This window comes from Dendropsophus ebraccatus, chromosome 8 (genome assembly GCF_027789765.1).
Source record: "Dendropsophus ebraccatus isolate aDenEbr1 chromosome 8, aDenEbr1.pat, whole genome shotgun sequence".
NCBI lineage: Eukaryota > Metazoa > Chordata > Amphibia > Anura > Hylidae > Dendropsophus > Dendropsophus ebraccatus.
In genome coordinates, this window is record NC_091461.1 from 17,838,337 (window position 1) to 17,856,358 (window position 18,022).

At 43.9% G+C, this 18,022-nt stretch overlaps 1 protein-coding gene across 1 annotated transcript in view; it reads right to left on the bottom strand.

Annotated features, from left to right (window-relative positions):
- Positions 1-17,091, bottom strand: part of LOC138799132 (ovostatin-like) — a 37,411-nt gene extending 20,320 nt beyond the window's left edge. The window contains exons 1-13 of the mRNA XM_069979944.1: positions 16,984-17,091; positions 10,460-10,643; positions 9,829-9,985; positions 8,578-8,630; positions 6,387-6,407; positions 6,018-6,186; positions 5,411-5,495; positions 5,204-5,330; positions 4,388-4,499; positions 4,168-4,283; positions 2,720-2,878; positions 2,233-2,457; positions 702-759 (exon numbers count right to left, since the gene is read on the bottom strand). Of these exons, the coding sequence (XP_069836045.1) occupies positions 702-759; positions 2,233-2,457; positions 2,720-2,878; positions 4,168-4,283; positions 4,388-4,499; positions 5,204-5,330; positions 5,411-5,495; positions 6,018-6,186; positions 6,387-6,407; positions 8,578-8,630; positions 9,829-9,985; positions 10,460-10,643; positions 16,984-17,045 (1,528 nt within the window). The 5' untranslated portion in view covers positions 17,046-17,091. The remainder of the gene's footprint in view (positions 1-701; positions 760-2,232; positions 2,458-2,719; positions 2,879-4,167; positions 4,284-4,387; positions 4,500-5,203; positions 5,331-5,410; positions 5,496-6,017; positions 6,187-6,386; positions 6,408-8,577; positions 8,631-9,828; positions 9,986-10,459; positions 10,644-16,983) is intronic.
- Positions 17,092-18,022: the final 931 nt, after the last annotated feature.

Genomic DNA, 18,022 nt, shown 5'->3' on the forward strand with positions numbered 1-18,022 from the left:
AGAAAACATCTCCTGCTCTCCAGACTAGAAAGAATACACCACTTCCTGCAGGACATACAGTAGCCTATATGTATTGGAATATTTGAGATCTTTTTAAAGAGTAGTAAATTACAGATATCTGGCGCCAGTTCATTTGAAATTAAGTGATTTTTTGTGAACTACTCCTTAAATGAAAAAAGTGAAATCTGACTGGTTGCTAGGAGCAAATAAGACAATTCTACGTTATACCAGTTTAATAAATCTCCCCCTTAGCGTTCCTTTACATTGGGGCATGATGAGCGGACGTTTCCCCACTCCTTGGATGATCACCCGACATTTACACAGGCGGACTGTTGGCGTTTCTAAGGGTGCCTTTACACAGATCTGATAGATTTTTTTAAGCCAAAGCCAGGAATGGATTTGAAAAGAGATCTTTCCTTTATGACCTGTTCATAGCTTTGGCTTCAAAAATCTGTCAGATAAGTCTGTGTAAAGGCACCCTAACACTTTAAAACTAACAGGACCACAGATCCCAACAAGGGGAGATCAGTTAGAAGTGCCTCTTGACAACAAACAAGTGTCTAAAGTGCTACGACTAATCCACACCATTAGCATTCCCCATAGTTACACCATTAGCATTCCCCATAGTTACTAAGTAAATCACATTAAAAATAGAATTTGGACTCATATTACTACATTAGAGCAATAGAGATTCAACTTACCGCTGCTTAAGTCAACATCTTTCTGACCACTCTGAACAATCACAGACTTCGACAACACCTTAAAAAAACAAAACAAAAAAATATTTTTCCTGGGGGTTGTAAACTAAATACTTTAATTTCTTTGCACAGGTGTAACATTGTGCACCATAGTGTACCGAGCTGTACAAACAACTCAAGGACGCCATGCTGCAACTTTAATATGAAATGGAATGTCGAGTGTGCAGCTATGAGAGGCCGCATGATGCCACTTGGCAGAGCAGCAGCCAAACCTTAAAGGGATAGTCTCAGCTCAAATAGTTATACTTGTAAGACTCAAGACTCTTCCCCTGCAATGACAGCTTGTTGTCTAGGTTACTGACCAACCCTGTATGTATGTATGTATGTATGTATGTATGTATGTATGTATGTATGTATGTATGTATGTATGTAACACACACACACACCTTTAAGAGTAGAGTGGTAGTCCGTAACCTAAACAAGCTGTCAATGGAGGGGAAGAGAAGAAAGTTTGCTAAATGAAGATTTGCTAAAATATTTAAAGTGGTTTCTCTCAAATCAACTAGTGTCAGAAAGTTATATAGATTTGTAATTTACTTCAATTTAAAAATCTTCCAATACTTATAAACTGTTGTATGTCCTGCAGGAAGTGTTATTTTATTTACATTCAGAAACCGTGCTCTCTGCTGACATCTCTGTCCAGAGTAGTAGCTAATCCCCATAGAAAACCTCTCCTGGTCTGGACTGTTCCCGACTCGACCAGAGATGTCAGCAGAGAGCACTGTGTCTGAATGTAAAACACCTCCTGCAGGACATATAGCAGCTTATAAGTATGGGAACACTTGACAATTTTTAAATAGAAGTAAATTACAAATCTATATAAAAGTTTCTGACACCAGTTGATTTAAAAGGGGGGGGGGGGGGGAAATTCCCTGGACAACCCCTTTAATTTTACGAGCCCTACAATTATAATTACATCAGCCGAGATAGAAATACTGCTTTAACTCTTACATCTCGTGAACCAAGTTGAATGGAACGGTCATACTCATCAATAGAAGTTTATTGAGCTATGCTCTACTGGAGAAAATCACTAAGCAGCAATGCTATTTGTGTGGCCTTTTACAAGGAACCGTATGGTGGCACATAGGTTCCATGCTAAGGAGTTGTAGGCAGTCCCTTATGCATGGGCTTAATAGGAAGCACTAAACCAAACTAGAAGTCCTCATACATTGTGTACTAGCCACTTAAAGTATAAGGTGTATGAGGCTCTCTCCCAAAACATGCTATCTGACATATGGCCATAGGGGGTCAGGTGTGATGGAAAGTCACTACCTGACCACTTTTGTTCTGGAAGAGATAAGCCGCAGCCAGAGCACTCTGGCTGTGACTTAGGACACAAGAACACTTTACCTTGCCAAGCATTCCTGTTTATTGGCAGAGATAACAGATGGCTAAATGATGGTTCAGCCGTCAGTTATTGGAGCTGTTTGGCCACCATAAGTTTTTGGAACAACAGTCTATAGCCCACACTCACCAAGTAATAGAAGGTGACTGAGTTCCCTCCAGTTCCTTCAGGGCTTATGATGTAAGATACATCGATACTGTGACTCTGTCCGCAACTCAGTTCTTCTTTAGGACTTTTTGCTTGTATGAAGCTCTCAGAATAGGAGTAGAAGCGGTAAACTGTGTATTCCGCACTGGGGTAGTCTTTTTCAGACCATTCGGAGAAATAGCACTGATCCTCATTCTTATAACTGATCTGTGAAGTTGAGAAAAGTTAATTTAGGAAAATATATAACAAAACCTGAAGTTATCCCCAACGTAGATAAGACGTCTAGTAGGGTCAGACATACCTACAAGTTACTGTGTAATAGATAATAACCATAATATGGCATATGAGTTGTAGGTGGAGGCATCAATCGCACAAGACTTCGTACAATGTGGAGTTACTGGTATCAGTACAATGTGGAGTTACTGGTTATCAGTACAATAAATTGGTCACAGCACATCGCTTCACTCACCCGCATAGTAAAATTTGGCTTGATCATATCGGAGGTGTCTAGTCTATATTCAATCCTGCCCTCAGAGTCAGTGACCGCTTTTGCAGGTTCACCGTCATCAATCTCTATCTCGATTTCTTGATTTGGCATTGGTTGGTCTTTCTCATCTGTTAGTTTTGCCTAGATGGGAAAAAAAAAATTATATATATATATGTAGGGATTTAGTTTTTGTATAAAGTTCTATGGTTGTTATCATGGTGTTATGCTTGGTTTGCGCAAAAATCTGTGGCTTTTTCCCAGACGTACAACCTGGTCGTCTAAAGGACGGGCAGGGGGCGCAGCAGGTGTAAGTTGTAAGGTGTAAGGAGGATCTCCACCATCTCAGAGCTGGGGTAGAATTCCAGGACTGCCGCCAGATGCAGTAAATCCAACATGGCGCATTATGTTGGATAAACGCCCACCAGTGTACAGAGCTCGTATATAGACACGGTGTGTGTGGGGGGGAAACGCATCTATTAAAGTTCCGGCAGGGGCGTACACCAGGGAGAAGCAGATTCTCCTTCCTGGAGTACGCCTGCCGTATCCCTCCCTCCTTGACCAATGGACGGGCACGGGGAGCGCGGCAAGGAGATCTTGTGCCTCATTTATCATGATTTATGCCTGCATACAGGGCTGGGCACCCATGCACCTCTTAGCAAAACTGGTGGGGCGCGGCCTAATTCAAGACAGTACACTGATCTTGATAAATCCCCTCATGGAGTCTTATTAGGACTGTAGGCCACTGTACTGTGCATTTTTTTTTTTTTTTTTTTAAGATAATCTCTTGTGTAATTCACATTTCAAACTGCAGACACTGTTTGGGCCAGGAGACACATGGTATCGGTCATAAGTCTGTACTGAGAATAAGTTTTTTTCTGCATTCTGGAAACAGTCAGGGAGACGTTCCCGAGCTCCTGATCTGTTGCCATCTGGGATGTCTTACTACCCCTCCCATACCGCACCCTGCTCGATAGATAGTTAGCTGAGCTCCAACCAAGTTCAGGGATGGGGAACAAGGAGGTTTTCCAGCAGATCTAGAGTGTAAAAATGTTTGTCTTTTTTAAATCCATGACTAAACAACCCTTTTAAAGTGTACCAATCTTCATCCGGAAATTTTGGTCTCCATTGATACAAACACGCAATGTGTGACCCACACTGGATCAGAATGGGGGGGGGGGGGGGGGTCGAGGGCTTTGTGTGTTCACAGAAACCCAAGTTTCCAGAGGTTGAGAAAAAAAACACAGCAGCAGTCCGCCATGACCGGTACGCTTTAAATAATAAGTCTAAGCTAGCTGTACAGAAGAATTATATTTTTTACAGACTACTGGAAACCCAGACAGCAATTGTAGGATCAGCCCTGAATCTTCATCATCCAGTCAGCAGTTCCTGAAAGAGTCTGCACTTTAATTGTAGGATTAGTAACCACTCACCACAACCAGGTAATCCAGACCCCGCTTATAATACTGGTTTAGAGAAGCGTATTCATAACGGAGATTAGCCGGTTGGCTGGTAACATAGATGTAGCGAGATTCTGTCACCTGGATTCCTGGGGGGAGGGAAATTATAATTTCTCAGGTCAAATCAATATATATCATGTCCAAGTTTGCTAGTTATCTCCAATTGTTGTAGATAGTCCACCATTCTGGTTACCTGTTCCTGCTTCAGTCACGGTAATGTCCATATTGAAGGATCCGCCTCTCACAGTCCTCATGAATGAGGAGTACAGGTCAATGACCGCATTGTAGCTGCCATCTGGGCCGAGCTGCGGAAAAAGGGCCATTAAAGGGGTTATCCAGTGCTACAAACACATGGCCACTTTTGCATCACTCTTGTCTCCAGATTGGGTGGGGTTGAAACTCAGTTCCATTGAAGTAAATGGAGCTCAATTGCAAACCGCACCTGAACTGGTGGAGTGCAGCAAAAGTGGCCATGTTTTTGTAGCGATGGATAACCCCTTTAAGATTAGGTCTTAAATAACAGAAGTGAAGCCAGTGACTAACGCTTTTTGAGATGGGGCACACAAGCTTATAGTTAGTTCCAATAGACGCTTGATTTACACTTGGGGTGCGTTCACATGTACAGGACTCGCAGGAGATTTGATGGCACAGATTTGAAGTTGGAGATTCAAAGCAAATCAAGTCTAGCCCATCAAATCTGCTGCAGATCCTGTACGTGTAAACGCACCCTTACAGTGCGTAATTAGCTGTGGATGGGACTATAATGAAGGCAATAGGAACCTCTGGCAACGATCTGCCCCAGCCTGCCCACCCCTTCTAATGAATATTGGGGTGGCACTATGCAGTGACATCACTACAGAACACCGAATGACTATTAGAAGGGTCGGACTGGTGCACCTTACCGCCTCATTTGCATATGAATACATCTACACAATGAAAGAACATGAAAATGGTAAGAAGCTTGTCGCCGGAGCCAAATCGACCGTCCCAGTATCACCGTGGTACTGACCTTTGCTGTCATATTGGTGCAGGAGCCGCTCTTATCATTAAAGCAGTTTTGTCGCCTTCCATAGTACGCCGGCTGCTTGCAGAAGCGAATGGTGACAGAACCGGCCAGGGGCTCACCATAGGTGTACCTAAAGGGGCATAAAAAGTCATTTATTGCTTATAAAATGCAACATAAAAGCCATGCACACCCAACAACAGCATTACTTACATGCCAGAAACATTGACATTTACAAACTCATCCAGCACAGAAGCCGTTCGAGGAGCATCCACATTCATTTTAAATCGGGGCAGCACTGAAAAACAACAAAAAAACAAAAAGTATATTATTAATAATTAAAAGACTGAAAGTAGCGATTGCATACATAGGGCTATAACCACTTCACTATAAGGGTATGTGCACACTAATTGTAACGGACACTCTCTCGCAGAATTCTCAGCTCACGCCCGGACTGCGGCAGGCGTGCGTCTCCACCCAGTCAGACTCCATTCTATGCATGGGCAGACACACTCCAATAACCTTCAACATGTATCAAAGCTAAACAAATGGGCTATAAAAAAAAAAAAAAAAAAAAAGAAATACAGTATGGTTGGCCATAGTCATTGAGTCAGACAGTTTTGTTTTTGTTTCGCAAGTCTCAAATGTATATAGGGGAGCCCAAATAGCGGATTTTGATGGAAACAAATGGGCTCTTTGGATATAAATATGCCATGAGAGAAGTCAAATAAAGTTGATCAGCCAACGTAGGCCAATGGCTCGATACTTGTAATCTGAATAGTCCTCTTACACATTAAGAATAAATGAAAGTATGGATTACCATATTGTTCCACTGTAAACCACTGATTTATAGGATACCGGAAGTCACCGTCTGCTACTATTACATAGGAACCAGGAGGAGCGTCACTGATCAGCTGGAATTCCAAGGAAATTACGCCATGATTTGGCTCTGGAAGAAGCCACTGGGAAAGCTTGGTTCTTGATGGATCCTGTAGATATAGACTTGATAAGCAAGGGACTAGGAGGAGTCAAAGAAACCCCCCCCCCCCCCCCCCCCCCCCGAAGGCTAGCCAGTCATAGCTAAGTATTTTGTTTGCCATAGGAGATGTTATTTACAGAGTTTTTTTTATTTTTTTTGTTACTGAGGAGTACCCATTGAGAAACAAGGGCCCAGCACTGTATTGCTTACCTGAAGGTAGATGGCTGTGACCTGGTGGAGAAACAAAAAAAAGTTATGTAATATTCATAAATTAGGCACAGGTAAGTGCTGTAACCAATGACAAAAACACATACATCCTTATTGTTAAAGAGGTAGTCCGGTTTTAAAGTAACATTTAGCACTAATGGACTATTCCTTTATCAGTTGAATCTCCACCACAGGGCTGTATTTCCCACTGGATACTGATAGTCTACTGCCTAAGGATATGTTCACACTGAGCAAAAGTGGGCCAATTCAACACCTATTTACCACCAGAAAGTGCTGAGCAATTTCCCATTGATTTCAATGGGATTTTCGCTCTACTGTAGAATTCTGCACGCAATATTCCACCACGGATGGCCTTATTGCCCAGATGTATTAACAGGGTGGACTGCGTTAGAGGAATCCAATAGTAGCAGGGATTCTTTTGCATGCTCACAGGGACCCCAACAGATACAGCCACCCACAGCAGAGAGGAAGCGCAAGCCTCCACCTCAGAGCTGCTGAGAGCTACTACATGCAAGTTGCTGCTCTTCTGTTAAGGCCGAGATGAGGGGGCCAGGTATCAGATGTTTGAAGAGTCAGGAATGGCAGCAATCAGATCCCATCTCAGAAGTCAATAGACACTTGGTTTACACTTATGCAGCTTAATTTAAATGGCTGCAGCTAAAGTCGGTCACCGACAAGGACACCAACAATGTGCTTGTACTTTGGCTGCACATGAGCCTTTTCATGCCCCTTATTGAATTGGGGAAAGACGAGTAAAAAGGTGCCTAGAGCTGCATGTAACCCCTGCCGCAGAGAAAGTACTGGTACTGTTAGCTACAGACAGGGTTTTACAGCTGCAGATACTGGTGCTATGGGGAGATGGACTACATATCCCAGGAACACTAGATGCTTTCTGTTCTCTCAGCCTATAGGAGATAGATCAAGGAGGAGGGGCTGGGCAGGGAATTGGGGGGGGGGGGGGAGCAGCCATCTTGGGGAGATCAGCATGGTACAGAGACTGCGGGATCCCCTCAGGCGGGAGCAAATGCTGTTTCCAGGCTGACAGGAGAGAGGGGCTGCAGCAAAGAGACCACATCCTGAGAGAAGAGAGAGCCCAGCAGCGGTGTGATCTGTCCAGAGCAGCAGGGTTCTGTGCTGTGTGTCTGAAGGATTCTGCAGGTGACCCCACAGCCCCCTCCCCCAAGCTCCTGGAGTGCATCACCCTTGCTGAATTTACAGTCAAGAACAAGTAATTGCAGCACCGTATCCATGCAAGCCAAGTTCTGCAGCAACTAGGCCCCAACTGTGAGACTGAACTGATAGCCAGCAGCCAGCAGACTATATTAGAGAGTCCGAGGTATATAGTGAGGACAAGTATTCTATTTGGCCTTTTACCAGAGATTGTGTGGGGTCGTTAGTAGTGGCATGTTCGCATTACTGCATATATTATCACTATTGTTTCACCACTAGGGGGGGTCTCCCTTATGCCGAGTTGTAAGCTGTTCAATACCTAGTTATTACTTTATCCAGACAATAGCTTCCTGTGGTTCCCCTTTCCTTTAATAAATCTGTTACCCCTTCTCTGGAGTCAGTGTGTACGTGAGCTGGGCAGGGATTTCCCCAAGTCTATCCCTGGCAGAAGGAAGACAACTTGCTGCATACCCAAAGAGCTGCAATTAAGATTTTGGTGGAGGCAGTGCGCTATAGTGAGGTGAGAACCACATTACTGCACATCCTGCCTACAGAGGTCAGCCCAAAGGGGTGTTAAATGCATGAGCTTCAAATACTGTCATGCCCCAGCAAATTGGGAGAATGAGGAGGACATAGGGCTGCTCTGTAGGCAAACATCAAGTGACCCAGCATTGCTACAGTACTAAGTTACCCTTTGTTCCCATGATCAGAGGGCTCCAATTCCTAGACTGCCAATAGTCAGTTAGGAAGTGATGGCGCATATACACACACACACGTTATTTTGTAATGTCCGTAATTTCAAAATAATGGTTGTGAACTTTGCCAAAGGAGCACCATTCTCTGGTTAAGTTCTGTTATGAATGGACATAACACCCCCCCCCCCAAAAAAAAGTGCCCCTGCCTTGTTAATCGGACCTTCTCACAGGATTTGCTTTGCCCACCCCCAGCATGTACTTATAGACTGGACCGCCATGTTGTATGTGTTCTAATAGTAGTCACTCACCTTCTTAACCACTGGCTTTAGCTGAGAGTTTAGACAGATCAGACGGAAAAAAACTGCAAGACAAAAGTAACTGTATTGTTTATTCTTCAAAATGAAGTAACCCCCTCCCCCCTCAATACAGCGTCAGACGTCCACAGAAATATTACAGAGATCCAACACAGCGCTTCTCCCTTTGTAATGGTTTGATTTAATGAGGGCTCGAATATCAGAGTAGAGGGCTGTGTGTTGGTCTCTAATGCCTGCTAACAGTTTTGGTGGGACAACCCTCTGGAAGGTGTTTTCATAGGCTTTTTGGCTCATTTTGGGGTGGGGCATGAATGGTGAGACATCACTGACTGCCATATATTTCTAAGACATACTCATTTTGCCTTGTTGACAGTGATTCACTTAGACTAAAGCAGCAGGGTGGTCATTCTAGGCCATTCTGACCCAAGCCTTTAGGAGAGGTGGTTATGTAAAAGGCACACATGGTGAACAGACAGACATACCCATCACCAGTAGAGAGAATATTTTGATCTGCCATCACCCCCCCCCCCTCCACTAAGACCACCAACAGCTAGTCAACGTCTCCTTTGCTTGCAGTGCTGCTGTGAACGAGGAACCTGGAATACTATGGACTGGAACCATCTTTAGGGATTAACCCAGGTTCTTATTTGACAACCAACTTGAGGACTTGGCCATGGAGAGACACTGCCCCAACTACCAGATCCCCCATTCTTGGGATTGGTGGGGGCCTGAACACTGGGTCCCCTACCATTCACATATCCCGTATCCTGCATATAGGCTGAGTGTTCTTAGTCTGAAAACCCTGGGCATTTTATTCCTGGTCTACTAGAGCAAGAAATTCTTTGTAGCCATTGTTTTGGCCAATAAATGTCCAACTCAATTTATAATAGGACAATGGGGTCTCTATACCATGTGCCATTAAGTATAGGCATAATGATAGTGTTGAGCGACCCTGTCAAAATGTTTGTGTTCGGCAGCGTTATCCAAACGTGAAAACTCCATGTTTGATTCCCCGTGAATAGGAAGCCACCCTAGGGAGTCCAGCCTATGGCAGTATCTATGTTTTCCTAGCAGCCCTAGGGGGGGTATCCAACTTTTGCAGCTGCGTGGAATAAAATGCTGAGGAATCAGGTTTGAACAACTGCCAAACAGGATTTTGGTAGGTTTGATAATCACTTATGGTGACCCCTAATGGCACAGTATATGAGAGACTTATTGAAGACCTATATCACCAGTGCGTCTCACCTTTCTGACCAGGCTTGTATATGGGCTTGTCCATCTGAAACATACAGTTATCTGAAGCAGAGTTAATCACCACCGTTTTACGTTCCCTCAGGTCTGAACTTGACCCAGTTGCGGTAAAGATGATGGCCACAGGGACTGCATTGCTGACAGAGGGAACCTGAGAATAACCCATGCATTTGTGTCATTGGTCACATTTCACCAGTCAATGTACATAATTACACATCAGCTATGAAGATTTGGCAACCATACTCGCAGCCTAGCTATAATAGGCTTAGACGCTGTTCACCATCAGTCATGCATGAAAACTAAGTCAACAACAGTGTTTATTTAGCAGATTAATACAGCGGACGTTTCTAAGCCAGATACTGAATACTGTAATGGGAATATAATAGGTCATTCCTACAAAAACATCATCAATATACCTATGTAATAGAATTAGGATGTTTTAATCCTTGCCCTATGTCATGGACACCTTGCCATATTTTGATAGATTTCATTAGTTTCTACACTTGTTTCTACACTTGTCCATGACAGTATGGTATTCTAGCTCACTCCTATTTAAGTGAATAGAGTTGCAATAAAAGCCATGACACTGTCAAAATGAAAGCTGACCATGCAGTAAGACCCTTACCTCAAAATCATTGCACTGAAAATACTTAGGTGGTGTGACATCCTGTGCAAGGATGCTGGTGTTCTTCCCATTGTGTTCCAGCAATATGGAGACATCTAGGGGTTCGGTGCTGCCCACAATGTTTATACAGACTTTTGCTGTGTCTCCGCTGATCATCATAGCAGGTGTGCTGAGGACATATTGTCTAAAGGAAAGAAAATAGGTTTGTTTGTTTTTTGTTTTGTTTTTTTAACTCCACTCTCCAAAAATTCAATATTCATCCTATAAGTCCAATATAGCAAGAGTCCTATGTAACTGAATAGGCAGCCAGTCAATGTAGTGGCAACATGCCAACCAGCTCCTACTAGCCAATTGTATCCCTAGTACTTCTGGTCCTCGATAACATATGGGCAAGTAATAGTGTTAAATAGAGATTGTATCAAGGCTAAAATGTAGATCACATCTGTGATATGTATTCGATGTAGAATACGATGTATTCGATGTAGAATACAGACTGGTCTGGCTGTCCAAGCCTCCCACATCACCGGCAGGGCCGCTCTGTCCATCAGGCAGTGAAGTCTGTCAGGGGGAGCTCTGCCGAAACTAAAAGTAGGGCAGCAATACTGCCTCCAGCCTATACTCCTGCACACAGAGGGAGGGTGATGAAGGACCTTACTCACATGACCTACAGGTCCCAAAAGTTACAGTGTGGAGCAATGTCAGCCTGCAGGGGAGAGAGCTGGAAGTGCTGTATCTACTGTATCTGTGTCAGTGAGTATGTACTCTACTATAAGGGGGACTATGCAAAGGGGCAGCAGCAACACAGGGGGAGGGGCATCTACTAAAGGGGCAGAGCCCAGATTGGGCAGGCAGTCTGGGGCCCATTTAATCCACCCCTGCATCTGCAGGCAAGAGAGTTTAAAGTGTGGGTGAGGCCCTAGATGACCTAGGTGCTTAATATTTCTTTGTCAAAGCCTAACCCTGAGGCCTTATGCATGTAAGTGGTTACAAGAGCCAAATCACACACCCATAATACAGTGCTAGGGTTCATGCACATAGCTGTATTACAGTACATGGTGTGATATAGCTATAGGTTATGCAGGTTCCACTCAATGTTTTCAAGCTGTATTGAGTGCCTCTAGAGCAGAACTCTTTACTAAAACCATTTAATTTCATACACAGTATTCCAGGTCACTTGCTCCTTCCATGAAGCCAAATAGAGAGGAAATGTTTTTTTCCCCCCCTTTGTATTTCTGGTTTACCCAGCCGCAGAGGACTATAGGCCAAGGCAATGTAAACTCACATAATCCCAAATCCAGAACAATCCAGACAGGGATGGCCAATACACACAGTGTGGCTGCCAATACACTGAGCGCAGCCAAAGCCAGAGTTAATTCTGCGTGTTAGCACCTGAGCCGTCGGTCAAGACATCCATCTGAATCCTGAGCTTTAATAGATGTCAGTGTGACATTAATAGAGGAGACTTGCTCACTAACAGACATGGGTGGTTTTTAGCAGCCTGTAAGAGAGCTGCAATACTATTCACAACCTTAGGACAAGGGTGGTGCTGTTTCTTGAAACCACCTATGTTTTTATACTTCTGAATAAGCCCTTTATTGGCGTTCTCCATTGGAAACTTTTCTCAAAATGATTTCAGAAAGTTATATGGATTTGTTATTTACTTCCATTTAAAAATCTCCAGTCTTCCATACCTAGCTGCTGTATGTCCTGCAGGAAGTGGTGTATTCTCTTCAGTCTGACAATGGTCTCTGCTGCCACCTCTGTCCATGTCAGGAACTGTCCAGAGCAGGAGAGGTTTCCCATGGTGATTTGCTACTTCTCTGGACAGTTCCTGTCTCAGACAGAGGTGGCAGCAGAGAGCACCGTGCCAGACTGGAAAGAATAAATCACTTCCTGCAGGACATACAGCAACTAATAAGTACTGGAAGATTGGGGATTTTTTTTTTTAAATAGAAATAAGTTACAGATCTATATAACTCTCTGAAACAAACATTTTGACTGAGTACCCCTGGTCATATGGTCACACCCAAACACTACCGGTAATATACACGGTACATGGTAGGTGGGGGCCCCATCACACCTAGGCGTTAAAATGGCAGCAAAGTAATAACTCCATATCCAATACCCTATAATTGTAACTAAACAGCCAAGCACATTATAAAACACAACTTCATATGAAATCACACATTAGAGCTGGAAGTAATTATAGCAATAAAGCCGTAATCTCTATCCACCTGCAAACTAGCCCAGAAACCCCTGAGGCTGGTATTGTGCAGAGTGCGCTCAGGACCAGCACAGACAGTGTTTATACCGCCACTAGTGATTCAGGCTCGGATGGTCTCCGGTGCACAGACTAGAAATCATGAGCTGATGTGGGAATCCTTCACCCTGTCATTCTATAGGAAGACAGACCTGCAAAACAGGAACACTGGGTGGAGGGGGGAAAGGATGAGCTCACCGCTGGGCTGGGACCATAATAGTAATTCTGCTAAGACGACTAATAGTCTGTTATACACACACAGATTACAGGGCTGAAACATGAGGAGGTTTTATTCTATTACCGTGATATAAAAATGAATTCTAAGTAAGCAAACTAGCAGTGCCCGCAATCTCCTATGGAGCTTCTAAGGAGAGGGGGAACCAAATAGCTAAATATTTAGGTAATTCTCTGGAGAAAAACACGGTAGCACATCCATATACATATGACTGATCTCTATATCCTACTATCATGTGTTGTCACATTTTGATCAAAGTCAAAGCAAACACACCTTGACGTGGTGTGTGTGTGTGGGGGGGGGGGGGGGGGTTATGCACGATGATCAATATGTGACTAACACATGATGTTGGTAGTATACAGAGCTGAGAAGAAGAGAGATCAGTCATAAGTATATGGAAGTGCTACCATGTTTTTTCACAGAGAATTATTAAGGACAGTGATGCATAACCTTCAGCCAATGCAGAACTACCATTCCCATCATGGCCGGACTGTCAGAGGCTGTCCAGGCATGATGGGCATTGTAGTTTTACAACAGTTGGAGGGATAAAGGTTGTGCATCATTAACGTCAGAATATGGGAAGTTTGTCTAGGATCTCCCAAAACTACTTTCCTAAGACCACATGAGGGCAAAAAGCACAAGACAAGACCAATGTGATCGCTCATGGTTCATATAGTATCTGCAGGACAACAAACACAGGGCTGTAATAGTGTTCTGCAAAACAGCGCAGTCAGGAGGTTATGCAATATCCCTCAGTCTCACGTAGAGGCAGGTTGTGAAACTCATTTTAGATCCCATGCTGTAGTTTATTGCTGAGGAATTCACCAACTTGCAGCATGTGAATTAAGTCTAAGGGTGGTATTACATAGGACGATTTTTCGGCGATTTATGATCTCAAGTGACCGCTATGACAAACGATCTTAAATCGTTTATTAAGCAGGACGATGATAGTTACTTTGGGTCCATTTACATAGAGAGATTATCTGACAGATTATCTGCCAAAGACTTGAAGCCAAAGCCAGAAACAGACTAAACAGGTCATAAATCCATTCCTGCTTCAAATCTTTGGCAGATAATCTTTGTCAGTCGTTCTTGTGCTCGTCCGTTCCATGCTGATAGACCAGGGAACGACATATTACACCGAACGACATTCAAACAATTAACGATGAAAATAGGTCCAGATTCTACCAAACGATCAACGATTTCTTGTGGGTTGTTTAATCGTTGCATGCTATTACCCACAACAATCATTGTTCAAATCTGAACGATCCAACGATTTTTCGAACGATAGTTGTCTAGTGGGATAGTTGTATGGCCCTAAGGGGGACATCAATAGGCGCTTTTGTGTGCTGTACTAATTTAAAGGGAACCAGTCACCAAGACTTATAGAGCAGGATGAGATGAGCAGATTGATATCTATATCTTTGTGGGAAAAGATTCAATACAACTTTAGTGAAATCCCTGTTCATTCTGTGTTAAGGAGTCCAGTGGGCGGGGTCACTCAATGGACTGGACTCTTTAGTATGGAAACAGATTTTATTCTATAAATCACAAGTTATACTGAATGTTTTCCCATATAGTTATATATTAATCCGCTCAGCTCCTTCTGCTCTATAACTTGATGCCAATAGCTTAGGTAGCATTTTCATGGTGACAGGTCCCCTGTACTTATCAAGAGACGCACACGTCTTCATAAACCCAGCAGAGTGGAGGCTGCTGCATAACAGGCCCAAAAGAAAAAGGGGGGAGAAAAAAAAAAAAAAAAAAAGGGGGGGGGGGAGCCTGTTTTCTGGCTACATTTTGTGTAAGGGGAGGACACACTTCCCTACAGCACTAGACTGACTTTTCTATAAGTACTTTATTGTTTTTTGTCTCAAGATTTTTGCACCAAAAACTGATTGCAGCCACAGGGCCCAGGGCACGCACGCCACCTCCGCAGCCACAGGGCCCAGGGCACGCACGCCACCTCCGCAGCCACAGGGCCCAGGGCACGCACGCCACCTCCGCAGCCACAGGGCCCAGGGCACGCACGCCACCTCCGCAGCCACAGGGCCCAGGGCACGCACGCCACCTCCGCAGCCACAGGGCCCAGGGCACGCACGCCACCTCCGCAGCCACAGGGCCCAGGGCACGCACGCCACCTCCGCAGCCACAGGGCCCAGGGCACGCACGCCACCTCCGCAGCCACAGGGCCCAGGGCACGCACGCCACCTCCACAGCCACAGGGCCCAGGGCACGCACGCCACCTCCACAGCCACAGGGCCCAGGGCACGCACGCCACCTCCACAGCAGGGGGTTTCTACAGTCATACGTCTGTGTGGATTTTGTTGCAGGTTCTCACTGGTTCTACGACCTCCAATGATAAAACTTTGATCCAGGCGATTGCTGGAGGTCAGCAGGGATCAGGGCCACCAGAGTGGTAGTAAGGTGAATGCACTGGGTTATAGATTACACACACTGTTGTGAAACACATTTTACCTTATAAACCGATCGCATGCACATTTACACTAATGGCTCCCTAGTCTATACTGATTTACACTAAGTAGAAAAAGTAAAATATCAAGGAAACTTCAGGCAGTTAAAACAGCTTAAGCCTACAAACACACAGCAGATTTGATGGTGCAGATTTGATTCTGTGTTCAGTTACTTAGATCTAATCTGCTGCGTATCGCAGCAGTAAATACACAGCGTATATGCCATGTGTGTTTGTACCCTTAGGGTGCGTTCACATACAGGATTTGCAGCAGATTTGATGGCACAGATTTTAAGCTGCAGATTCAAGGCAAATCAATTCTGGGCCATCAAGTCTGCTGCAGATACTGTCCGTGCGTTCGTGCATTCACACGTGCAGGATCTGCAGCAGATTTGATGGCCTAACATTGATTTGCCTTGAATCTGCACCATCAAATCTGCTGCAGATCCTGTACGTGTGAACGCATCCTAAGTGTACAAACACAAACAGCGTATATGCAGCAGATTTGATGCTGTGTTCAGTTACTTAGATCTAATCTGCTGCATATCGCAGCAGTAAATACATAGCGTATACGCTGTGTGTGTTTGTACCCTAAAGCAGGGTTGGGAAACCTTCAGCCGTTGCACAACTACAGTTCCCATCATGCCACACACCCATAGCTTTGATTTTGCACCAGCTGAGGAGCTGCAGGTTCCCCACACTTGCTTTAAGGGTATGTTCACATTTACTATATACTCCATCCTGCAGATTTTCTTCCTGTCGCACATACAGTAGGTATATACAGCTTTAGTCCAGGGCTATAGGGTTATCTGCAACTTTTTGTAACACTGCAAGATTGATTTTAACTATTGAACTGCAGTCCACAGCAATACACAGTCTCATGTAACCCTGCAGACTCTTAATGGTTACAAGCTTAAAAAAAAAAAAAAAAAAAAAATATTTGACACACACTAATATATATATATATATATATATATATATATATATATATATACACACACACACACTACAGCTAGTCTTGCCAGGTTCAAACCCAAACACTTGTCATGTGGAGAAGTTGGATGCCACCCCAGGCAGTCCTAGAGAACATGGACACAGTATGATCATAGCCCAGGGGAGGGGGACATGATGGGAATCCCTATTGGAGAGAAGGTATTCCACTCCAAACCCCCATCACTTTGTACACAACCCCCTCCAGCATTATCTCCAGAGCCCTCTATAGTAGTAAAGTCCATGTAACAGAGTCCAGGTATACAACACATAATATAATGGGATCAACTCTATAAACCCAACTAAAAGTTTATGCATTACTCCTAGAATCAATAGTTTTTATGTCTATTGACTTTTAAAGGGAGTTTTTCCAGGAGGTTACCCAGGAACCTGAGCTCCTCAATCCGCCCCATAGTTAGCAGCTAAACACATAGTGATATATAGAATTAGCCTGACAATATAGCCTGACAGAGTGTGTGAGTGTATGTATATATATATATATATATATATATATATATATATATATATATATATATATAAAATCACCTATAGGTAGAGAGACTTACAGTTCAGCTGTGGCCCTGCAGACCAGGCAGAGGAGAGCAGCACACAGCAGTAACCTCCCCATAGTGGCAGCTCACTGACAGCCTCCCAGCTGCTCTGGGCTTTTATAAGCTGACACATTGGGCAGGAACGGTTCCTTATTTGCATTGTTTCCTCATTGCACTAATAACATGTTCACATAGGAAGCAGGAGGGGAAGGGAGGGGAGGGGTGCAGGCAAAAACCCAGGGACATCACTGGCTTCAATCACTGGACTTTAGGTTGTTTTTGGCCAAGTTTTTGGAGCCAAAGCCAGAAATGATTTCAAATGGAATGAGAAATGTACAGGAATGGCTGACGCCTCTCCATCCTGCCGGATCCACCTCAGGGTTTAGATCATACAAGTTCAAGAAAAGCTGAGCCAGAAATGATGCAGGTGATTCCAGCCTGAAGGGATAATAGAGGATTTATTGCAAAAGTAAACAATGATTTCAGCTCCGCAGCATTGTATGTAACGTATTCCTGAGGCTGCGGGATAGTGGATGGGATCGTGCCATGTCATGTATTCTTCATACTAGATAGGCGAAAACTTGCACACAAAATTGTGATTGTTTATTTTTTTATTTTTTTTTTATCTAAAAAACGGTAAAAGTGTAAGGCTACAGTTACGTTGTAAATCGGACAAATTTAGGACCCATTGAATTCAATTAGGCTGTTTATCAAACATGGTGTAAAGTGAAACTGGCTCAGTCGCCCCTAGCAACCAATCAGATTCCACCTTTCATTTTCCAAAGAGTCTGTGAGGAATGAAAGGTGGGATCTGATTGGTTGCTAGGGGAAACTGAGCCAGTATCACTTTACACCATGTTTGATCAATCTCTCCCATTGTCCGTATATTTACGCCTCCGCAATCTGCATAAATTACTGACAGGCTCTAGTACAAACCATAATTGCAGCACAGATTTTCCCATACGCGTCTTTGGGAGTGTTCGTAATTTTCTTCGAAGGGGCGGTAACATCCGCAAATCCATAAAAAAATATGGATGAGTTATCACATACAACT